The following is a 21,459-nucleotide window of genomic DNA, read 5'->3' as shown; positions in this document are numbered from 1 at the left end:
ACAAGGAGCGTTAGTGGAAAACAGTGGAAGAGAAACTTGCACAGGATGTATATGTCACGTGACGTCATGTGCGATGTCGCCACTGACAATTGGAAGCTCTCGTTGAACTTTGCGCTCCAGCAGTTGTTCTTGGACTTGGTGGTGAACTTGCGCTTCTTGTCAGCCAGCGCCGGCCCCAGCAGAGAAACTTCCACGAAGGGGCGGAACATTCCGGACGTCCGCCAGCGCAGGTCGTTGACGCCGATCACTGACGGGCGACACGGCGACCATTGGTAACCATGACAACATCAGCAGCTGAAATGCAACCGGAGCGGGAGTCACCTTTGACGCCGACTTTGCGTTCCTTGGCAAGCAGGTCCACCTGCAGCACCACTTCGCCGATTGGGTTCTCCACTCCTGAGCCTTAAACACAAACACCTTTTCAAAGCCCAGCCCTGGTCTCGACCCCTTAATTGGATTCCTGATTCTGTTTTTAACTGTAGCCTTGACTTAAACACCTAAGCCGGACTCATTCGGGCTTGAAACCTTAGGAGCTCACCTCGATCAGGTCGAACCTTTTCATTGGCTGTGATTCGGATGCCCGTTCCGTTGTGCACTAGGAAAATACGCACGCACGTTAACGGTGTTTGCACGCACCACGCGTGCGGGCAAGCAGAACCGCGGCCACCTTGTTCCCGCTGCGTGGTGACGAAAGTCCTGACGAGGGAGTCCGTGCTCTGCGAGTAAAGCGACAAAGCTTGACGCAGGGACGACAACTCGGGACTTGTCTCCACAAAAGATTTCTTCAGGCCATTTCCGCCAGCGTGGAAATATTGCTGCGAAAAAGAAAGCGACAAAACTTTATTCTAGATTAAAATTCCTCAACTAGCCCAAAAGCCAGGCCTTTGTTTGAAGACCCGGTCATTTGGCTGGACGGCTCCGCCCACCTTGAGGCTCTCCAGGCTCGCGTCCACCACGGCGCACTGCTTGGGAGTCAGCGTTTTAGCCTCACCGCCGCCCTAAAACACAAACTCATCATTGTCTTTGCCGTTGTCATCATCATCATCATCATCGTTAAGTGAGCTACCTTGAGGTTGGAGAGTCCTTTGGCAGCAGTGAAGATCTGCGCACCCTGCAATGATGATGACGACGACGATCATTTTTGTTGTTATCATATTTCAGCCTAGCTGATGACAGCAAATAGGTTTTGACTGGCCATCAGCAAAGGCAGCAGAGAAATTCTACAATATCGTCAAATAGTCGATTTTTTATCGATATTTTTTTGAAGACCATAGCGCCCACCCCTAGTTTCAAGGGATTTGGTCTTGATCATTTGGGTTTCCAACAAGGATTAGCATTTCAAAGTAGTATTTCCTGCCTGGATTAGGGTTTGGAAACAGGGCCAGGCTCAAATTGCGAAGTGTGGGATGCCGTTTGTTGTTACCAGACTATCGTTGCTCTGTGGCAACACAATGTTCTTCTCCAGAGCGCTCAGGACGGCCTTCCACAAGTCCTTCAGGATCTTCTTGAGGACCGCCTTCTCGCACACGTCCGCAAACACGCTCAGGCTGCACGCAAGCACGCGTATGAAATAACGCCAGCTGTCGGACAGAAAGGCACGTAACAGAGTCCGCATACTTGGCGTCCAGGAAGTCCATGAGCGGCCTCAACATGGCGTCGGCGTCACCCTCGGCCGTGTCGGGGTTCGGGGGGCCCCTCATCTGGCACAGCAGCTCCGACATCTGCCGCATGCACGCGCTGATGCGCGCCTGTAAACTGATGGGAGACAAAACGTTGCCTGGTACAATCGCTTCCCTCTGTGGGTGTGGGTGCGCGTGTTACCTCGTGGCAAAGACGCTGCTGAAGTTGTCAAGTACGCCGTTGAGGTGCAGTTGCAGCTCGTTCAGGATGTCAGCAGCCTCCGTGTCCAACTACGGCACACGCACGCATCCACACACGCGGGTTTGAATTTGAAGGCCAATATCCAAAAATGAGCCTGCTGCGAGGGTTGAGGTGGTGACAGCTTCGGGCACGCTGGGACCTCCGAGGTGGGTAAGGATGTCCGCCCACCCTCGCGCCACCTTTTGTCTACTTTTCAATCCGCTTTGCAGACCCGTCAAAGCACAAAGGAGCAAGACGAGGAAGCCAAAGGGAGGCCAAAGTGACACGCAAACAAAAACAACCAACCTGCTTCTCTTTGTCTTTCTTCTCAGCCTGAAACAACACAATGCACAAACGTCACAAACCGCAACATGCACAGACGCACGGAGGCACACATACACAATAGACATTGACACACGCACACAAACAAACAAACTCTTACATACATTCAAATACATTCCAATAGACACATGGGTGCACATTTACACTAGTCTCACACACACACACACACACACACACACACACACACACACACACACACACACACACACACACACACACACACACACACACACACACACACACACACACACACACACACACACACACACACACACACACACACACACACACACACACACACACACACACACACACACACACACACACACACACACACACACACACACACACACACACACAGTTGGACCTTGTCCTCCTTGTCCTTGTTGTCCATCTGAGCGAGAGCGAGTAGGTGAACAGAGATTGGGCAAAAAGTGACAAACGGGATGTGGATTCACTTCTACTTCCCGTTTTGCCCTGATTATCCCGAAATGGTAACCGCGTTCAAGCTAAAAAAAACGGCAGCCGCCACTTACCTCCGAGCCTTCCGAGTCCGAGCAGCCCGACTGAGTCGAAAATGAAATCATAATTAACAAAAAGAAGCAATGATAAAAGCAGAAAATAATAGACAGAAAAGTGTTTAGCATAGCATAGCATACCCACCCCGTCATTATCAGCGCTTTCAATGTCACTGTTGGCCTGCACGGGGCAACAACCAAGACAGAACAACCAAAACAAACAAATATGAATGACGCCCTCTACCAAGGAGGCAGGGTCATGCGATCACATCACCAGGCCACATATGTACCAACCTCATCATTAAACTCCTCCTCTTCCTCTTTCTCCAACTTTTGCGAAGAAGGATCAATATTGAACATGTCAGTTCATGAAATGGAGGGAAACTGATCACTAATGGAAAGGTAGATTACTGGTGAGCTTGGGGAAGGGGACTGGGACATTCACGACAGGGGCAAGTTAGGAAAAAGGGCATTCTGGCAGATTCCAACGAATGGAATTGCTGGTGAATAAGGGAAAGGGCGATTGCTGGTACAGGGGTGTTGCTAATAGGTTAAGGAAAGGAAGGTTCGAATTTGGGAATGTGGTATTTGCGTTGACAATCATCGTAACGATACATTTTTGATCACGGCTCAAGCAACGATGACCGTGAGGCCGTAGGGAGCAAAAGGGGGGATCTCGAAAGAAGGGACCTACCCTCTCTTCCTCAACTGTGAACTGCCAAGAAAACCAAACACTGAAAAGTCAGCCCACAGGTCTTCAAAGCAGATTGAAAAGCATCAAAAGGTGGTCAACTTTCTAAAAAGGCAAGATTACTGCGCAAGAGGGAGCAAAACGGACGAGAAGAGCTGCTCTGCCAACCTGCTTTGCTCCCATGGACTCGAACATCCGCTCCAGAAGGACTCGCATCTGCTGGATGTTGTTCATCAGCACGCAGGGCTGCACGGCAAACACAAGACAAGGTGAAGGACGCCCGCTCGACTCGCTCGACTTCCGACGGCCGCGTTTGGGTACTGACGATCTTTTCCTTGCCGCAGTAGGATGGAAAGTTTTTGGCCAGCAGGGCGCAGTACTGCAGCAGCACACAGCTGATGGTCTGTAAAGACAAAGAGCAAACGGGACCAATAAAAACACCTTCAGCCACAAAGGTTAGCACGGCGAGCGGCCAGGTCGCGCCAGAAGGATCATGGGACATTCAAAGTACGATGATCATCCGTTGATCAACTACTACGATAATACTTGTTCTAACAACTCTGACAATAATAATCCTTTGACCTAACACTTTAAAATACAATACAACACAGCTTGAATTATAAAGCGCATTTCCCAACATCTGGAATCATGGTAATAATAATAATTGTATAAAACAAAACTAATAGCAATCAGTCTCAAAGGATAACAAATGTGACAATAAGAATCCTACAATGTTATTTCTTTTAATAACTTCACTCGTGATGTAGTGAGAGTAATCCTGGATTTTGACAATTATCCTTCAACTATGACGATTGGAATCACTTCACGAGGTTTGGATCCGACGACGACGACGATAATCGACACTGGCAATGATCATTTTTGCTAGAAACACGCTACGACGATGAAAATCTTTTCGTCTAACTTTCATCATCACCTTGGCAAATCGTTTGTTGTAGTGAGCCAGCACGCTGGGGTTGGGGCACTCCAGCTTGAGGATGATCCCAAAGCTTTGGTTGAGCTGCGTGAAAATGTCCACCACCGAGCAGGAGAACAACGCGTGCTCCGACGTCGACTGGAACTGGGGAGGATCCAAAAGAAGCAACGGGAAGGAGAAGATAATAGAAAATTCATATTTTTTTCAAAAGTGATGACTTTCGATTTTTTATTTTTTTTTGCTGGTAAAGTTAGCAAAAGGGGAGATTGCTGGTCAATTTGGGAATTAGGGTGATTGCTGGTCTGTTCACGAATTAACGTTAATTGCTGTGGCGCTTCCGAGAATGGAAGTGATGCTAAATTCGAAGAAAGGTGGTACCTGGGAGGTTTAGGAAAGGAGGACTGCTGGAAAATTTAGGAGAGTGTTTGGGGAGGCTGGTAGGCTTCGGACAGGAGATTGCTGGTGGCAGGTCTCGCTGGTAAGTTTAGGAAAAAAAGTGGCGTGCGTGCATGTGTGTGTGTGTTGACTTACTCCTTCCCTCTTGTCCCTCTCCAGCGCTCCATGCATAAAGTCCATGGAAACGTCCTCATTCTCAGCCAGCCAAGCCAGAACGAAAGGCAGGAACCACCTGGAGACCACAATAAGCCGTCAAATGCGGACACGCGTGACTGATCCACACAGGCGAGACGAATGTCTTACGAAGGGTACTCGGGAATGGCGTCGGCATAGGCGGGAAGATCTGACACGTACTCGTTGTAGAGCCACTTGACCTTGAAGTGAAGGTTCATGTAGTCTGAAAGCTTGCACAGACGATGATGATTGTGCTCTGGGGAACACAAAGTCACGTCAGCATCCAAATTTGACCAGCAGTCGAACTTGCGAAACTTCAGTGAACCAACCCACCTTTCCTAAATTCACCCGCAACCACGGCTTCCTTAACTTTCGAGCAATGACCTTTTCCAAATTTACCAGCAACCTCACGTTTTGCTAACTTACCATCAACATCCATTTCCTGAATTCACCAGCAACTTCCCTTTCCAAAATTCCAAACAATGTCTCTTTTCTTAAACTGCTGGTAGCCCCTCCTTTCCTATCCCTTGTTTTCAGTTTACCAACAATTCCAGCATTCAAAATCTACCTTTACTCTACCGCCAATCAACGCTTTCCAGAGTGAAGCGGCAATTCCTTCATTTTTCCCGGAACTTACCAGCAACCCCTCTTTCCTAAACTACCAGCAATCACCTCTTTCCTTAACTTACCAACAACCTTTTATTTGAAAACTTAGCAGCAAATCCCCTTTCCAAAATCTACTACCAACATCCTTCCCATACAGACATGATCAGCAATCAACCGATTCTTTTCCTTTTGACCGTTTAGCTACGATGGTAATAATCTTCGGATCTAACAACAATGATTTGAAATCTTGCATATATCTGCATCTGTGGTCTTACCATCCTGGAAGTATACTCTGCGGATGCGGAAGGTGCTGGGAGCTGCAGCTGCCATGGTGACAGAATGGCAAAAAAAACAAAGACAAAAACAGTGACAGCAGGGAAGAAAAGAAGGATGTTGTTGGTGACTTGATGATAAACTTGATGGAGGAAAGCGGTGAGGCAGCAGCAGCAAAAATAAAAATAAAAATGACAAACACACCAACACATATTTAACACCAAGACTAGCCTGCATTATGAACTGCCATTCAAGCGTACAAGGGAAAAGCTAACCACTGCTAAACAGGTAGGCTTGCAATTTGGGAAGATTTCATGGACTCAAGTGCTTGAACTGGAATCCTAACTATTGCTATGCTAACAATCGGAGTCTGCTAAGACATAATTGGGATGGATCAGGAATTTACACCACGCCCTTTAATCAGGCACAAATAGAAATTATAAACATGATAACAATTGTATGCTAACATGCTAAGAAATGGCAATATTGTATATGTAATATTACATGACAGCTTTTTATCGGGTACAATCACAAATGAAAACTGGTCAAAGAAAAACACACCACCAGGCAGTATGCTAACATACATGCTGACTGAAGAAAGTACCAAGCCGGATGTATCAGAATTTGACGTCACAACATTTACGTTGCCGGATATTATTTCAAACGAGGGTTGGTCAAACGTTTACATGCTAACAGCTGGAATACTAAGCTTTGCAAAGCTCAAGGGAAATAAAAAGATTTTAAAACACACCCTTCAGGTGGGTACACTTTCTAATAAGAATATTCACCTCCGTGACCTCTTTTAAGAATTGACCTAACGCTAACAAGCTAATCATTGACACGCTTCGAAGAGATGAGGGTTCTAGGGTTGAATATGAACTGTGGTTACCGTCTTGACAGTAAAAACAATTGCGGTTCCAAAAAAATATCCAAATCTCCACAAAAAACAAAATCCAAGACCACAAAGTGTTTTCTAGCCTACACTAGGAATATGTCCAAGACAATCACTTGACGGCTAACACGCTAACAATGCTAACAAGCAACGCTCACCGACGTTCCTGCGATAGCAACTGCCTTTAGCCAAAACTGGAGAAACACCAAAGATCGTCAAAGAAAAGATCGGACGCAGCAAAGTCAAAAACCAACAACAACGAGACGGATTTAGGAATGGACAAACACACATGCTAGCACAAAATCGTACCCTCCAGAGCGTACTTGACATCCTGCGTGAACAGTGTCCACATCACCTCAGCGCTGACTTTCCCCACGTTCAGCTCCTGAGGAAACCTACAGGGAGCCCACAGAGGTTACATGTTTTATAGCGAGTCCTCAAACTTTTGCGCGCACACACACAACACACACAGCAAAAACCCAGATTTGTATTTTTTGTCTTTCCACTGCTGCAAAGCTTCACCACATTCTGCCGGACAGAAGTGCAAGATGATGTGAAACCTTTGCGGCAGGTGAATTTTCAAAACAATAGAAGAAGAAGACTGACTGATTGATGATGGGCGTGTAAGAATTCTTGTCCTCCTCGATGATGGACACAAGAAGCGTGATGAGTTTGGGCCAGAAGTCCAGATTCTGAATGCTCGGGCCTTGCTCCTCTGGCGCCTGGCTCTCCTCTTTTTTCTCTTCCTCCTCTTCTTCTTCTTCCCCCTCCTCCTCCTCTTCTTCTTCTTCCTCCTTCTCCTGACCCTCTACTTTTTCCCTCTTCTTCTTCTTCTTCTTTTCTGGCTCAGGCTGCAAGGAAAAAACAAAGCGTCGACTGTGAGTAAATAATCCTTGTGTACATACTGAACATAAAGACAAGTGAATGTGCCGTTTGGATGTTGTTTTGTGCTGCGTCTGCGTGCAAAATAAAAAGCTTGCGAGGGTAAGGCGTTTACTGACGGTGGGAGCGGCGGTCTGGAACTGGCGGTTGAAGAGCTCCAAGCAGTTGTTGAAGATGTACTCGTAGGTGGAGTTGAGGCAGGCCTTGACACAATCGCGGACTACCGACGATGCCCTGGGGGGGCTCGGCAGCTCCAGAACCTGGATAAGAACACGCCATGTCGGTATTGCATCGATAATCCCGACAATCCATCACATGAAAAAAAACAAAACAATTTTTGGTTGATTTTTCTGCTTTGTGTTGCTGATGCACTCGTTAAGCGAATGAGACAAAGGGCCTGTTAGTATGGCAATATAAGAAAGCGCAATGCGTGGAATTGAGTTTGGACCTTCATCCTGAAGAAGGTGATGCTGGTGAGGAGGTCCACCGTGGACTTGAGATCCTGGAGGCGGGGCTTGCAGCTTGCCGGAAAATTGTTCTGAGGACATACGTGCGTATTTTTGTTCATCCAAAAAAAGCCATCAAATTGAGGACAAAACTAGGATATTTTTAAATTTACTGTATTACATATTTTGGAAGATTGAAACACCTTCCCGAAAGCCATTTTACTAGCATAATGTACGTGGCATCTATTTTTTCCAAGGTTCGCACACTCACTCGGTACATGGAGAGGTCAATCCTCAGGGAATTGTGGAGCTGATCCAAAAGCTTGACAAAACGATCCCGCTGTTAGAGAGACAAAATACCAAAATGGTTGTCCCGAGCACAATTTCTCACCTTGTTTCACAAGACAAATGTCTGGATTTGTATTTATCAAGCTTTACTTTTGATCGGGTGGCTAGCTTAGCAACAAGCATTTATGTCAGGATAAAACAATTGCAACCGCGACATTATCTGGCACCTTGGGGCCAACATGAAGTTCAATTTTAGTGGCGCAGTCCCCCTTTAAAAAAGTGCCATGAACTTGCTTCAAGGCCAGGACTCCCTGGTGGTGGTCTCCGCCAGCTCCTGCCGCCATCTTTGAAGGTGGACTTGCTAATAGGGCTCGACAGGATGGCGCAATTTCACTATTTTTGCTGGTTAAACTTCAGACAACTTGGTCGCGCCCAGTGTGAGTGTGCGAGTAATTGGACCACAAACAGCCGGCGGGGTTCCCAGATCACGGCGGGAGCGCTCCGTCATTCCACCTTAACTGCGACTTTTATGCCACTCACTCCGAAATTGGAGGCGGCAAAGCTGGCGGGTGCGGAGGCGTTGGCGGTGGTGGCGCTGGGGTGCGCGTAGAAGGCGTTGATGTTGGCCAGCAGCATGCTCATCACGGCCGGCACGCCCGACACCATGTACTTGGTCGACAAGCACGAGAAGTGGCTGAGCACACACACACACGCACACATGAATTAGGACATTGTCAAATACGGCAGTGCCCTGACTTGCAAATTGAAAAAAAATCGGAATATATGCTAGGTGAGCATTGTCTGCTCTGTGAGCTGTCCTGCTGTGTTGCTACCACTTATTGTATGTTCAAAGTTCATTTCCACAACCTCATGTAAAAGATTGACGGTAGCCTTACGTCATGGCCTGGTAGATGGGCTCGACGCCGTATCTCATGGCAAACTCATCCACCAAGTCCTGCTGCAATTCATCAAAATAAACCTTCCAGGCGTCGTCTCCCTGCGCCACCGGGAACTTGACCGTGCCGGTGCCCTCCACGTCCGTCACCAAGTGGAAAATGTTCTGCCGGACAGAAGCGCAAGATGATGAAGTGGGAGCCTCTCCCACCTAGCACCCTACCCAGATGGGGAGTAAAGGCCTCACCTCGTGGAGACAGGTGTACTGCACGTGGTACGGCGCCACCTTTTCCTCGCCTTCAATCTCCACGCTGATCTGGAGGCGAATGGCACCCGACACCGCTGACTTGTCGGTTCGCTTTTCTGGAAAAAACAAACAAAAATAAAAGGCACAACTGGCAGTGCATCTCAAGCTAACGGCTAAAGCGCTCAGTCCGAGCCCGCAGCGAGGGAAGCGGACACTGTGCAGTGTTTGGTTCCCTCGTATTGGACATACAGTGCCCTCCAGCCAAGCCCAGCTCAGCCCAGCCTTTATCAGCATGGCGTTTTGAGATTTCTTGTGGGTGCACACACGACAGGCATGCCACATTTCTTGTTGCAAAATGTCTGCAATGAACTGACAACAAAAAACATCCGTACCCAGGTTGTACCAGACGTCCATTTCGCCGCTGAGCGTTCGGACCTCGATGATGCTCTGGCCCAGAAAGTCGTCCGACTCCCTCTTCAGCCGCTGCTTCACCCGCGACTTGATGTCGTCGTCCTCGTCCCACACACGCACTTTCACGCGGTCCGACGAGTTGGGGCACTGGCTGAAAAAGACGGCGCGGAGCTCGAAAAAGATTGGAAACAAACATCGCTGATGAAGAATGGATAAGTGCAAACTCACAAGGTGAATTTCTCCTCCCAGACTGGGTTCAAGTTGCCGTAGATGGTCTTGGTCCTCTTCTTGGTCTTGCCCACTTGAATGGTGACGTACGGGTCACTGGATCCGGTCCGGTCCTTGGCCTGGAGCCCCTGCGCACTCACAACTAACGCACCAGAGGAAGTGCAGGACCATTTCAACTGCATGGCTGCCTTAATTGGTAATCCGTCAATTATTTTCAAAGACGTTGAATGCGCCTGCTTCCTGAGCAACCTTGTGCAACTATTTCAGCGTCTTTGATGGAAAAACTCAGATTGACATCTCCGCCTTTGACGGACCACGCAGACAAGGTGTGATGGTTGTCACGGCAACAACCACTGCCACTGCATACTGCCACGTGCCAGGTTGCCGTGGTAACAGTGGCACCCTGGATGCGCGGGAGGCGGCGGCAAGCCAAAGTGGTTTGGGTTAGCGCTGAGGCCGGTGCGCAGATGGCGTATCGGCGCTCAGAAACTACTGCGGCGCTTTGCCGAGATACCCGTCCGCACCGCTTTTTACAGATTCCAGCTCATCTGCAGTGAAGTTGGAGGACCGTGGTGGGTTTATTTCTTCTCGCACGTCCACCTTTTCGCCGTCAATACGGCTGACGACGAGGCGTTCTAAAGAGGCCAGGCCGGCAGGGTATCTGAAGGCCAGATGGGTTTACATACCACAGCTAAAACTAGCACTTTGGTCGAAGGCACTCGAGTTTTTTCACACTATGGGGGGTGGGGGTCGACTCCTGCCAGATATCCCAAAGTGTCATCGGGCTCAGGAGAGCGAAAAGGAGACCGTACCGTTGATGGTGATCTTGGCTGACCACTTGGAGGTCCCGTCCAGGATATTTTGCTTGATGGTCTTCATGTGCTGGTTGTGGAGCGTCCTGGAAATGTCGAACACTCGGCGAATCTCCTCAAAGATCTCCGGCTTGTTCCTCTCGCGAATTTTCATCCGATCCTTCATGGCCATGATGATGTGTTGAGTCCGGTCCTCCGCTCCAGTCTTGGAGCTCTTCTCGGCGGCTCCTGAGGAAGACGGTAGCAAAGCGTTGACGAGAAGGCTCGGTTTGAATTTTGGTCGCAGAAGCTCTTTCCACTCACGCTGCAGGCAGTCGGCGTTGAGCAGCTCCTGGCACTTCTCGTGAACTTTGACGCCACACTCGGCGCAGCGCATGCCTTGCCGGGCGATGCCCCACAGCAGCCCCTCGCACTCATAGCAGTAGGTGGGCGCGGTGGCGGTCCACACCTCAAAGTTGTGCGGAGTGGTGCAGGAGATGGGGTAGATGAGAGCCTGAAGTGTCTTCTTGTACACGTGGCCCTTCTGTTGGGAAGCACCCAACAGTCACCTGTGACTCCCTGATCATGAGCCTCCTTTGCATTCACTGTGGCAACAATCCGAGAGGTCGCCGACCTCTTGCGGCACGACATCGTCACACGAATCGATAACGTGACCCACCAGCTCTTTGTCTTTGAGGGAGCTCCTCATGGCCAACGTGTGGGACAGACCGGCCTTCCTGGACTGCAGCATGGTCTGAAAAGATGAAGCCAATGAGCTTTTCGAATCCTCACACAACACAAATAGTTGACGACGGTGCAGTGTCGCGTGACGACAATCAGCTGATATTTTAATTGATCAGCCTACGATTACCCCTCCACTTCCACACGTGCAACTTTTGGAATCATTGTTGCGTCTTGTCTTCATCTGGCTGCTTGCTAAGGTATTTTTCCAAACTCATACTGCGCCCCTCCTTCACAGGAGCATAGTGAGGGGGCTTGTCCAAATCTTGTCTACAGCAGTCACGGTGTAGATTGAAAATAAGTAAATAAGTAAGTCTGGAAATAAATGAATAAATAAATAGGCGCAACGGTGGAGCCCTGGTTAGCAAGTCCGCTTTTCGGTTCAGATGGTGCGGGTTCGATGACACCTCCGGCCCTCCCTGTGTGGATGTTCTCCCCGTGCCTGCGAGGGGTTTCTCCGGGCACTCCAAGCCCTTCCTTCTATGGCTTCATATGACTTTGTTTTGTGTGTGGGCGTCCCCACGCTGAATATTTCGAAGGACGCACAAAGTGTGCGAGCTCATCCCACATCATTCAAAACACAACAATTACTAGAAATGTGCTTTACTCACCATAGCCTGGAAGCCAGAAGAGGAGGAGGAGGAGGAAGAGGAGGAAGAAAATCAAAGGTTACAGATGAGCAAGCAGCTTCAAAAAACGGGCTTTTGTGTTTTCTTGGTGTTTTATTCATATTTTTCCAAAAGATCTTTCTAGTTGCTTCCACCTTTTGTCTTTATGGATAGATATGTTTTTGTTTATGTTAGCTACTTACGATTAGCATTGCCACACTGTAGTGGACAACATATCACGTTTTAATTTCATTGGTCAATTTAATTCACATGTATTCAATGGATTGTTATGATACGATTATAAATTTTCACTCGCAACAGAATTACGGGAAATGCGGGCTTGGTAATTATTTATGAATCTGCACATATTTACGTTGGAAGCTAATGGCGTTTTTAAGGGCATTCAGAAAAAAAAGTTCATGACTGGAACTCACCACTTCACTGACGAGAGCAACGGGCCTTCGCTTTGGGAGGTCCGGCATGCTGTCAATGCCAAACGGTGCGTTTTCCCTACGCCAATACACACAAACACACAGATGGAAATCCAAACGGCTTTCGTGCTGGATGTTGTCGGCCTGATTCTACCAGACATTCACTGACCTCGGCCCGGTCCACGGCCGCCCGCCCAGGTCGCCGTCTTGGCTCTGAAACACAAACATCAAACGTCAAAGATTCCAAAGGAGACGGGATGCAGGGATCGCTTTCAGGGCTCGACGGACACCACAAGGAGCATGCACATGGAGGGAAGCCAGTCGGTATCGAGGCAGTGTGGTGGACCTTCGGTATGACATGCTAGTATTAGCATCACCCCGATAGTTAGTAACAAGTACAATGTTTCTTTATTTTCATGGCGGCTTCTCAAAATTTCTTGCACCCGCCACTCACAATGAGAAAACCATAACTGCAATTTTGTGTCAATGGACAAAGTCCACCGAAACGTGGCTGCTTCAAACCAAAAAAGCATACGTCTTGTGCCTTTTCTGGCATGGCTATTTGACGGCTGCTCATGACAGGCAAACGTCGCAAATTTTGTTGTTGCTAATTGAAACCGGTCTCAGGGGCTGAACTGTCAGCCAAAATAGAGAATCTCCGGAAGCGCCTAAAAGGAGCCAAGACGGCAGACTTCCTGCGTTTTTGTGGGCATTGCTTCTTGCGACTTTTTTGTGTGCATCTGTCCATGACAAAAATGTCTACCAAATTTCAGGTAAAACCTACTGCCGGATTTCCAGAGTTCCTGAACCATTGAAAATGTCCCAAATTTTTGCTCCCTACTAAAATGTAGTGAAACTGGTTTCAATGACTGAATCGTCTCAAAATTCCAGGGGTGTAAACAAAACAAATTTCATTTGGATGAATTCAGATGGTGGAGGGAGGGAGGGAGGGAGGGACGGAGGGTTGGAGGGAGGGATGAACGATGCAGAAGAAAATCAAAACAATTTCAAGAGGGCCTTCACACCACATGCTCAGGTCCTACAAAACACACGAAGGCCAATGTTATTTTGTCATCACTGTGGCAATATGACGCAACATTTTCAATGCAACCAAAGAAACATTCCATCAAGTTACACACGAACAAGGTCTTGGGGGGGATGTAATGTTAGTAATGTCGGGAGGCAGAGTAACCACACAGTCAGAAACCTGATCTCCATCACGACTTCCACCTGCAAGACAGCACAAGACATACAGCCGAGCGTCAACTCATGCTTAGGCTTCGGTGCGAGCAGCCGACTGAGCTCATCAGTGTTCTAATGTGACCGTGCGGCTATTAAAAAACAAAAACAAAAAGATCTCTCCCTCTTCTCCAAGGAGATATTCGCTTCTAATTCAGCAAATGGCCGACAGGGCTGGAGTGCAGTGCTGGGAACTGACGGATGGATGGATGGATGGATGGATGGATGGATGGATGGATGGATGACGCTCACGGGGACGACGGAAATCTTGGCTTTAGCGCAGATGACAAGACAGACGACGTCCTAATGATATTAGCCCCAAAGGTGCTTTGAAACTTAAAAAGTACAGAACTTGAGAAGTTTTGAGCTGAGGTCGGTCGCATTTGACTTTGGGCGACAGGTGGCCGACGCCCACGTATGAAAAATGGTCCTTTCCATGTTTTGGTGGAGACATGCGATGAAGATAGAATATTTTTTGGTTCAGGACTACCTGCTTCAAAGCCCTCCCGAGAAGAGGTGGACACACTGGCCAAGGTGCGCCTCATCTCCCGCTTCTCTCGTAGGATCTGCTGGAAACTCCTGACACATTTTAGCGTGCGTTCGTCCATCTGGTTTATTTCCAGGTTCTGCTCCTCAGCTTGGACGGCTGACTTGACTTCCACATTTTCTCCTTGTTCCTCTGCTTCTGCAATTGACAAAGATTCCGTGGTGGTGCCTTGAGATAACTGGCTCTTGACAGTCCGGTCCAGTGGCCATTCCTCAGGAACATCTGCATGGTACATTGGTACATTGTTGGACATTGACGCAGGATAGGCAACAAGTTCCAAACTCGGGTAATGCTGGCTGGTGGCGACAAAACCTTCTTCTTGGGCTTCTTCAAAGGGAATGGTTTGGCTCACGAGGTCCCAACTAAAAGATTTTGGAGGCATGTCAGAAAGCGTGGATGCGTTAAAGTCTGTTACATCTTCTTGGTCTGGGGGGACCTCAAGTTTGCAAAGCGCTTCACGCAAAGCAGAACTAAAGTCGGACACGGCTCGACTTATACGCCTGACGTTATAGCCCCTTTGGGGATCTTTTTGACCGAGTTGAAGGAGTCTCTCGTCAGTCTCTGGTACAAAGGGTTTGTCTTGTGACGTCCATGTCCCTGCTGTTGAGTCTTCATACGGAAAATAAGTTCCATCATAACTACCAACCTGACTGATTGATTGGACAGAGTCAAACCCGTTGGCATATCCATAATGTCCGTCAAAAGAATGGTAAGCAGAACTTTTAGGGTAGGAATATTCTGCATTGTAATTTCTGAGGCTTGTCTGAAATCCTGGCTGGGATTTAGACCTCCGCGTTTGCCAGTCCTCCCGACGAGAGGATGTCCTCACGGGCGACTGGGAGTAATGTTGCCTCGATCCACCCAAGACATGATCTGAAGAAATTCTGGTGACATAGTGATCCCAAACAACCGCTCCGTCATATGGAGCCTCTGATTTATAATCTCGCAGGTAGGAAGGTTCCCTGTCCCAAAGACGCTCAGCGGCAGCTTCGTGCGGAAGTGTGGCGGTCGCCCAGTGATCCTTTGCCTGCTCAGCAGTTCTCTCCACATCTGATTCGGACTTGGAACTTGGAGAAGACAAGGAAGTTGTGCTCAGGCAGTCTTGGCCAAAGCTCAGCTTCCCGGCTTGCGCGCCTTCTGGGATGTCCGAGCTGAGGTCCGAAGTATCCTCAAGGTCCTCGGGGTCCAGAGGACTGGTTGATTCTGCCATCGGAGATACCGAGTAGTTCTTTGCCCTCGGTTGTCGCAATTCCCCTTTGCGAACATCGGGGAATCGGTTGGACCTTGTCGCTGCGCTCCCTAAACTTCCGTGCGCGCTAGCCGGCCTCCTGCGAGCGGAGGGCCCATCCGTTCGCACCTTCCCTGACCAGGTACTGGCTTGTGCGCCAAGGCCTGGCTTCCGGTTCCCACTGGAGCGAATGCCCTCAATTTCCAGCAGTACCGCATCCACGCAGGACGACACTTCCTCCACGGAGCCCTTCACTGAGGTGAGGTAATCCCTGAGGTCAGAGATCTCCTCCTGGATCTTGTTGATGCCCCGCAGCTCTTTGAGAATGTGATCAATGATGGCACTGGAATCCGCCTCGCCCAGACGCCCTTCCTCCTCCTCTGGCTCCGGTGGTCCTGGGAAGGGTGCGGTGAAGTCGTAATCCAAAGTGTCACCGGCAGAGTAAGGTCTCTTGGGTCGAGCACGGGGGGAAGCAATCGAGAGGCCGTTGCGGTCCTGCCGGGCAGAACCAGAGAGTGGAACGGTGGTGGGCGGCAGCTCCGGGGACAACGGGAGCAAACCCTCAAAGGAGATCCGCTTCCGATTGGCGGGGGACTTTCCACTTTTGCGCTGCGGAGTGCAGGGTATACGTAAACACCCTTCCAGAGTCAGTGGACCCGGCGGACCTGCGTGTCCTTTACCGTTTGACATGACGACCGATGAGCAGGCTTCATCCCTGGATGCTGGTTTTGGACAGAGCTCGTCACGCTTTGCACATTTTTCCTGTTTCACTTCCTCCTCATAATAATGCTGGGGATCGGGCACGTGGTGGTCCACGGACCCTTGCAGCAGCCGGTGGATTTTCCCCCGAATGGTCAGGGCTACCTTGGGGTTGGGGGCCCGCTTCTTGGTCTTGGTGCCCCCCTTAGGGGCTCCATGTGCCCCACCGGAGCGATTCCTGGAGAACATGTTCCTTACGCTGTTCCCGTCAAAAGGCGGCTGCCATTTTCTGTTATTTATACCTGCAGGAGGTATGTTTGTGAGTCGGACAAGTCAGCATACTGTAACTGGAATTTAAAAGACAAAAAAACCATTGGCATATTTAGTGAAAATTCTCATATTCATATGATCTTCAGTAAAGTTTTTTTCACCAAAACGAAGAAGAAGAATTGAGACATTTGAGGAATGGTGGATCCGATGAAGCTCAAGATTTTCTAGATTATTCCTGGCAAGACCAAGGAGAAATTGTAAACTGGCCGCTCACCTTCATCTAAACGTCCAGCATGTACCATAAATGGATTGTGCTTCATTTCATTACAATTGCTGAAAGGTTCTGAATGTCGCAATGTCACCCGAAGGAGGTAATGTTGGGAATATTTCACGTCTTTTTACGCTACTGTTGACTTACGGCCCTCGCACGACGCTCTTATTTCTATTCACTGATTGGACGTCAACATCCTGGAAGTCCTTTGCAGTCAAAAGAAAGGGCAAATGTAAATCACACCAGTTGCTGTTGATCACACGCCAAATGCCCCCTTCAAGAAAGAAGCGAAAGCTTACAGCCTGATAAGAAACAAAAGCATCCTTTTTAGGATAACATCACGCTAATTTCCTCCAACACCAAAAGGGTGGGGAGCGCTTTTCGTGTCAAAGCATTTTGACTGCCACCGAAGGCGTTTGGTCTCTTTGGGAACGCCTTGTAACTTGGGCACGGTGACACATTCGGCCACTTCACCTTAGTTTGCTTCTCCAAGGAATTGATTCAACCAGTGTAGCTTCGCAATGTTAGGACTGTTTTTTTTTTTTTTTGTGCTGCGCCAAGCGTCTGTTTTTGCGATTGTAACACCAAAATGAAACTGAGAAAGAGCCTGTGATGGCACCACAAGGGTTTACAGAGAAACAATTAAGAAACATGCCCTGAGGGACGCCCAATTGACAGATAACTCTGGCTGACTTGAAATACACTTCCTGTTTTCAGACTTCTTTTTCGAAATGCAGTCAATCAAAATAGTGTGCCACCATCTAGTGGTTGACAGTGGTAGTACACCCAACACAAACTGTGTGAATAAACACCAAAAGGAAGGAACTGCAAAATAGTGGCGGTGGGATCATTCTAGGCTAATCAATTAAATGTGCAAATTCTACATTACATTGCAAGAGTTTAAACTTGTCATCAAGACGGTACAGTAAAATTGTTCAGATCAGTTGGAATCGTTTTTGCATCAATTTGCATGCAGAGATCGAGTTGTGGATTCAAGTTGAATTTGTCGGTTTCAGTGACAAACCACGACCAAAACAAACGGCCACGTTTTGACATTTGGGTGCATGAGCCGCTCGTCACTTTTCTGTTTCTTAATGTACACATATTGTTGCTGGAGGGGGGAGGGGGGAGGAACACGAATGGTAAGTGTCACTCCAATCAGCCTCGTCCCGAGATTTCCTACTTCCGAAGACGTTATCGATCGTCGCTAAACGACGGCCGCGCTCTTGTGACCGTTTCACGCAGAGAAGATCAATGGCGGTGCTTTGAGACCGCCACCATCAATCAGACTTTTTTTTATCGGTAGCAATAAAGAAAGCAGAGTCTACGAAACAAAGCAGACAAAAACAGGACAAAAACATCCTCTGCTCACCTTCGTTGGAGACAAAACGACAGTGTCATCGCTTCATAGAAGCAAAAAAAAAAAAAAAAAAAAACGTGGGCGGGCACACAAGGCAAGCTTGACAGAACAAGATGGAACTTTTTATTGTCAAATTCTATGACAGTTCCACAAGAAAGGCAAACGATGAGTGGTGAAGCTCCTCTATACAATAAACATGGACGCACACAACAGTGTGGAGCGACCCCATTGATCAAATCTAAAAAAGGGAAAATTATGGAAAGTTGCAGATCAAGAGGTGCAACCATCAACTTTGGGAGAACCGTGGTGTGATTGGATTGCAACAACTTTGTGATGCACAAAGATAGAAAAAAACGGACACACGCACACTTATGGGACTGAGTCATGTCTGCCACCTTCATTCGCCTGGTTGTCCCGTGCAAGCTAATTGATTTAGCATTGCCATCACACACACACGCTAACGCACAAACACACACACAGGCACGCACACACGCACACCGTCAAGGCGTGTCCGCATTCTGGAAAGTGTAATCCAATCAGGTTTCTCTTCCCTCGCTGTGCCTCAAGTGAATGCCAAGCTGTTAGCTTGCTGGTGCTAAAAGCTTTAGCTTCCTCTCAACACACACTTGAGCACACTAGTAGGAGAACTACATGTTACATATAGGCAAAACTGCTCGACAACTGTGTGCTACTAGTTCTACAAGAAAGTAGTACGCAGTGGACCCTGCTTTTGAGAGGTCCACCTTCTGGGTTTGTTCAGCGATTGGAACAGACAAGAATAAAGTTCCAAGCACCAAGATGATCAGGAACTTTAATCCCAATATGGAAATTGGGGAGGTCCAATGTGTCTGTTTTAGTTCCAAGATAATTTATTAGAAGATCTTGCTAGGAGGGGGGGGGAGTACTTTCAAGAGCTCCTTGAACCTTTGGGGCAGGGTCTGGACAGGAATATTTTTAAGAATTCTGAACTCTTGGGAGACCAATTTGTTTGAGAACCATTGTCTACATTTATGGACAAGGTTTTTATTTATCAGGGCTAAAATGATGTCATCGGTGAGTTCCACTCCAGAAACTAGAAGTATCGAAAAGTGAGAGTTCCAGGAATTTTATCGGGAAGTAGGGATTTTGTGGAGGACGAGTGCATCTTGGGATCAATGCAAATATTATCTAAGTGTAGTTTCGGGATAGTTCATCAGGGCCCCAAAAAGACAATTCTGGGTTGTGGGGGAAAGATCCAGGAACCTATGGAACTTTAGGCAACAGTAGGAGGTTTTGGAGGGGCGTGTCAAAATGTAGTTAGAGGACCCTGCTTGTGGGTAGTCCTTCCAAGCAGTCCAGTAACTTCTCGCTCGTCTCATATCTGATGGCAACCTTTTCAGATCCAGGAATTAGCAACAACAAAAATTAAGCTTACAGGATCTTTAGATGACAGTTGGACTCTAAGAACAAAGCCCTGATTTATGAGTGATTTTCAAATTGGCAAAAACCGGTCAAATTCTCTCCAATTTTTGCTGACTTCTCTTTAACGCTAAAATAAGACAACGATTCATTCCACCCCCAAAGAAAAATCATCTTCTTATTATTATTCTTATTACTATCATGACTTTCTCGCCTGACAAACTGACTGCTGGGAATCGAACCGCCGGCCCATCCGATGCGAGCCGCGTCCACCGGCATACTAAGGAGGTCTCACTTGGCTGCTAAGTGACAGATTTGCAGGAGGGTGAAAGTGCGCCGCGATTGGTTAAAAATAGAAAGCGCTTGTCACTTGAGGGAGGGTGGAGGTACACTGGGTCGGCTCTCGAAGGGATGTCCACCTTGTGCTCATTCCTCAAATGTCTCCTCGCCATGAAGAATGAATGGTCGCCATGCACTTACCAGGCGCACGACCAACGGCGCCAGCCAGAGTCGCCGGGCAAAATCCTCCAAAGTCGGCATGGTTTTGCTGGGCTGTCAATCAAATCCATTTCAAGCTGTTGCTATGTCCAATCAGGATCCTCTTCATCGTCTTCCTTCTTATCACTGATGGAGCCGCTCAGTGGTCGCATTACTCTCCTGGCTCTCTCCCTCCTTCCTCCTCTCTCACTTCATTTCTCCCTCCCTCTCACTTTCCTTCCCTCCCCCTTTCCTCTGCTGCATCCACCTCTATCTCTTTGCCTCACTCTTTCCCATTTTCTCACTTTCTCCCTCTGGTTCCTTCTTTCCTCCCTGCTCCCAACTTCCTCCTCCGCAGCCTCACCTCTTCTTCTTCCCTCCCCCTGCTTCCCAACCTGACGCTCTCTCCCCTTCTGCCTCTCTCTCTCCCGCTCTCTCTCTCTCTCTTTCTCTCACCCACCTCCTCCTCCTCACGTTTTTGCACTTTTTTTTGTCATATCAACACATGTATCCTTTTGATTTTCACATATGCTTTTCACGCATCTGCGCCTCCTCGACACCTCCGCTATCCTGAGGATGTCTTGAAATAATACACAAAATCTGCCGGCTTGGGCAGGGTTTCTGGGTGTGCCACGCCTACCGCCCTAAGACCGCCCGTGACCTTCATGAGGAGGAGCGGTTCGGAAGATTGATGGATGAATCAATGATGATGAATAATCCACGTAGGCCGCATGTCTGTGCGTGATGAAGACAATTAATCCGTCCGTCCATCCATCCAGTAAAAAAAAACAAGAGCACTCAGCCGTGCGTTGCGGACATCTGCCAAGAGCGGAGGAAAAAGTGAAGGGGGACGGGGGGGGAGTCTTGGCTCCCCACCAAAATGTAATGGCTTCTGCCTTGAATCCCACCATGCCTCCCCCCTCCACTCTCCAAGTTATCCCAGAAATGAGTTGAGTCATTTTTGTGTCATCCTAATCATTGAAACGCAAAATAAAACATTCCTTGGCAGAAGTAAGAACAAGGAAATACTTTCATGAACTCTTTATACCCTCTATGGTTATTGAACTGCCGTCTTGACAGAAGTAAAGTCCTTTCATGAAAAGTGACACACCAACACACGACTAAAAGAGAGAGTAAAAGTTTCAATGCAGCCCGTGCAGATCATAAAGAAATAGAACGCAGCAAGGCAGCAGAAATGTCACACGGTTGCCATGCTGATACTGACCACAGAGACAGAAGGAAAAAAAAAGTCTTTTTGATCCTCCTGGGGGGAATAAAAACCAAGTCGGGATGTTAATATCACAACAAATGATGAAA

The 21,459-nt window shown here is 48.2% G+C and overlaps 2 protein-coding genes across 16 annotated transcripts in view; one reads left to right on the top strand and one right to left on the bottom strand.

The window, feature by feature from the left end:
* The window catches only part of LOC119127193, a 665,522-nt gene that overhangs the window by 272,002 nt on the left and 372,061 nt on the right, over positions 1–21,459 (top strand). The window lies entirely within an intron of this gene.
* Positions 1–21,459, bottom strand: part of LOC119127150 (protein unc-13 homolog B-like) — a 47,420-nt gene that overhangs the window by 1,516 nt on the left and 24,445 nt on the right. For 4 of the 15 annotated variants that reach the window (XM_037258900.1, XM_037258915.1, XM_037258906.1 and 1 more), the window contains 36 exons: positions 12,823–12,866; positions 12,657–12,732; positions 12,226–12,231; positions 11,553–11,627; positions 11,198–11,417; positions 10,895–11,122; positions 10,083–10,224; positions 9,836–10,005; positions 9,444–9,559; positions 9,199–9,362; positions 8,843–8,996; positions 8,286–8,354; positions 8,017–8,106; positions 7,688–7,828; positions 7,293–7,537; positions 6,996–7,081; positions 5,797–5,844; positions 5,045–5,171; positions 4,877–4,973; positions 4,346–4,489; positions 3,737–3,814; positions 3,580–3,657; positions 3,415–3,435; positions 3,015–3,050; positions 2,866–2,901; positions 2,739–2,768; positions 2,167–2,193; positions 1,822–1,910; positions 1,618–1,755; positions 1,424–1,547; positions 1,067–1,111; positions 927–998; positions 668–815; positions 539–595; positions 322–402; positions 88–247 (listed from right to left, as the gene is read on the bottom strand). In XM_037258900.1, the coding sequence (XP_037114795.1) occupies positions 88–247; positions 322–402; positions 539–595; positions 668–815; positions 927–998; positions 1,067–1,111; positions 1,424–1,547; positions 1,618–1,755; positions 1,822–1,910; positions 2,167–2,193; positions 2,739–2,768; positions 2,866–2,901; positions 3,015–3,050; positions 3,415–3,435; positions 3,580–3,657; positions 3,737–3,814; positions 4,346–4,489; positions 4,877–4,973; positions 5,045–5,171; positions 5,797–5,844; positions 6,996–7,081; positions 7,293–7,537; positions 7,688–7,828; positions 8,017–8,106; positions 8,286–8,354; positions 8,843–8,996; positions 9,199–9,362; positions 9,444–9,559; positions 9,836–10,005; positions 10,083–10,224; positions 10,895–11,122; positions 11,198–11,417; positions 11,553–11,627; positions 12,226–12,231; positions 12,657–12,732; positions 12,823–12,866 (3,662 nt within the window). Of the gene's footprint in view, positions 1–87; positions 248–321; positions 403–538; positions 596–667; positions 816–926; positions 999–1,066; positions 1,112–1,423; positions 1,548–1,617; positions 1,756–1,821; positions 1,911–2,166; positions 2,194–2,665; positions 3,312–3,342; positions 3,436–3,579; positions 3,658–3,736; positions 3,815–4,345; positions 4,490–4,876; positions 4,974–5,044; positions 5,172–5,796; positions 5,845–6,995; positions 7,082–7,292; positions 7,538–7,687; positions 7,829–8,016; positions 8,107–8,285; positions 8,355–8,842; positions 8,997–9,198; positions 9,363–9,443; positions 9,560–9,835; positions 10,006–10,082; positions 10,225–10,894; positions 11,123–11,197; positions 11,418–11,552; positions 11,628–12,225; positions 12,232–12,656; positions 12,733–12,822; positions 12,867–13,860; positions 13,884–14,382; positions 16,714–20,145; positions 20,541–21,459 lie in introns of those variants that run through there. The other 11 variants (XM_037258912.1, XM_037258913.1, XM_037258914.1 and 8 more) reach the window with 11 other exon arrangements.

This window comes from Syngnathus acus, chromosome 9, assembly GCF_901709675.1.
Source record: "Syngnathus acus chromosome 9, fSynAcu1.2, whole genome shotgun sequence".
NCBI lineage: Eukaryota > Metazoa > Chordata > Actinopteri > Syngnathiformes > Syngnathidae > Syngnathus > Syngnathus acus.
This window is presented reverse-complemented; position numbering and strand designations above follow the sequence as displayed.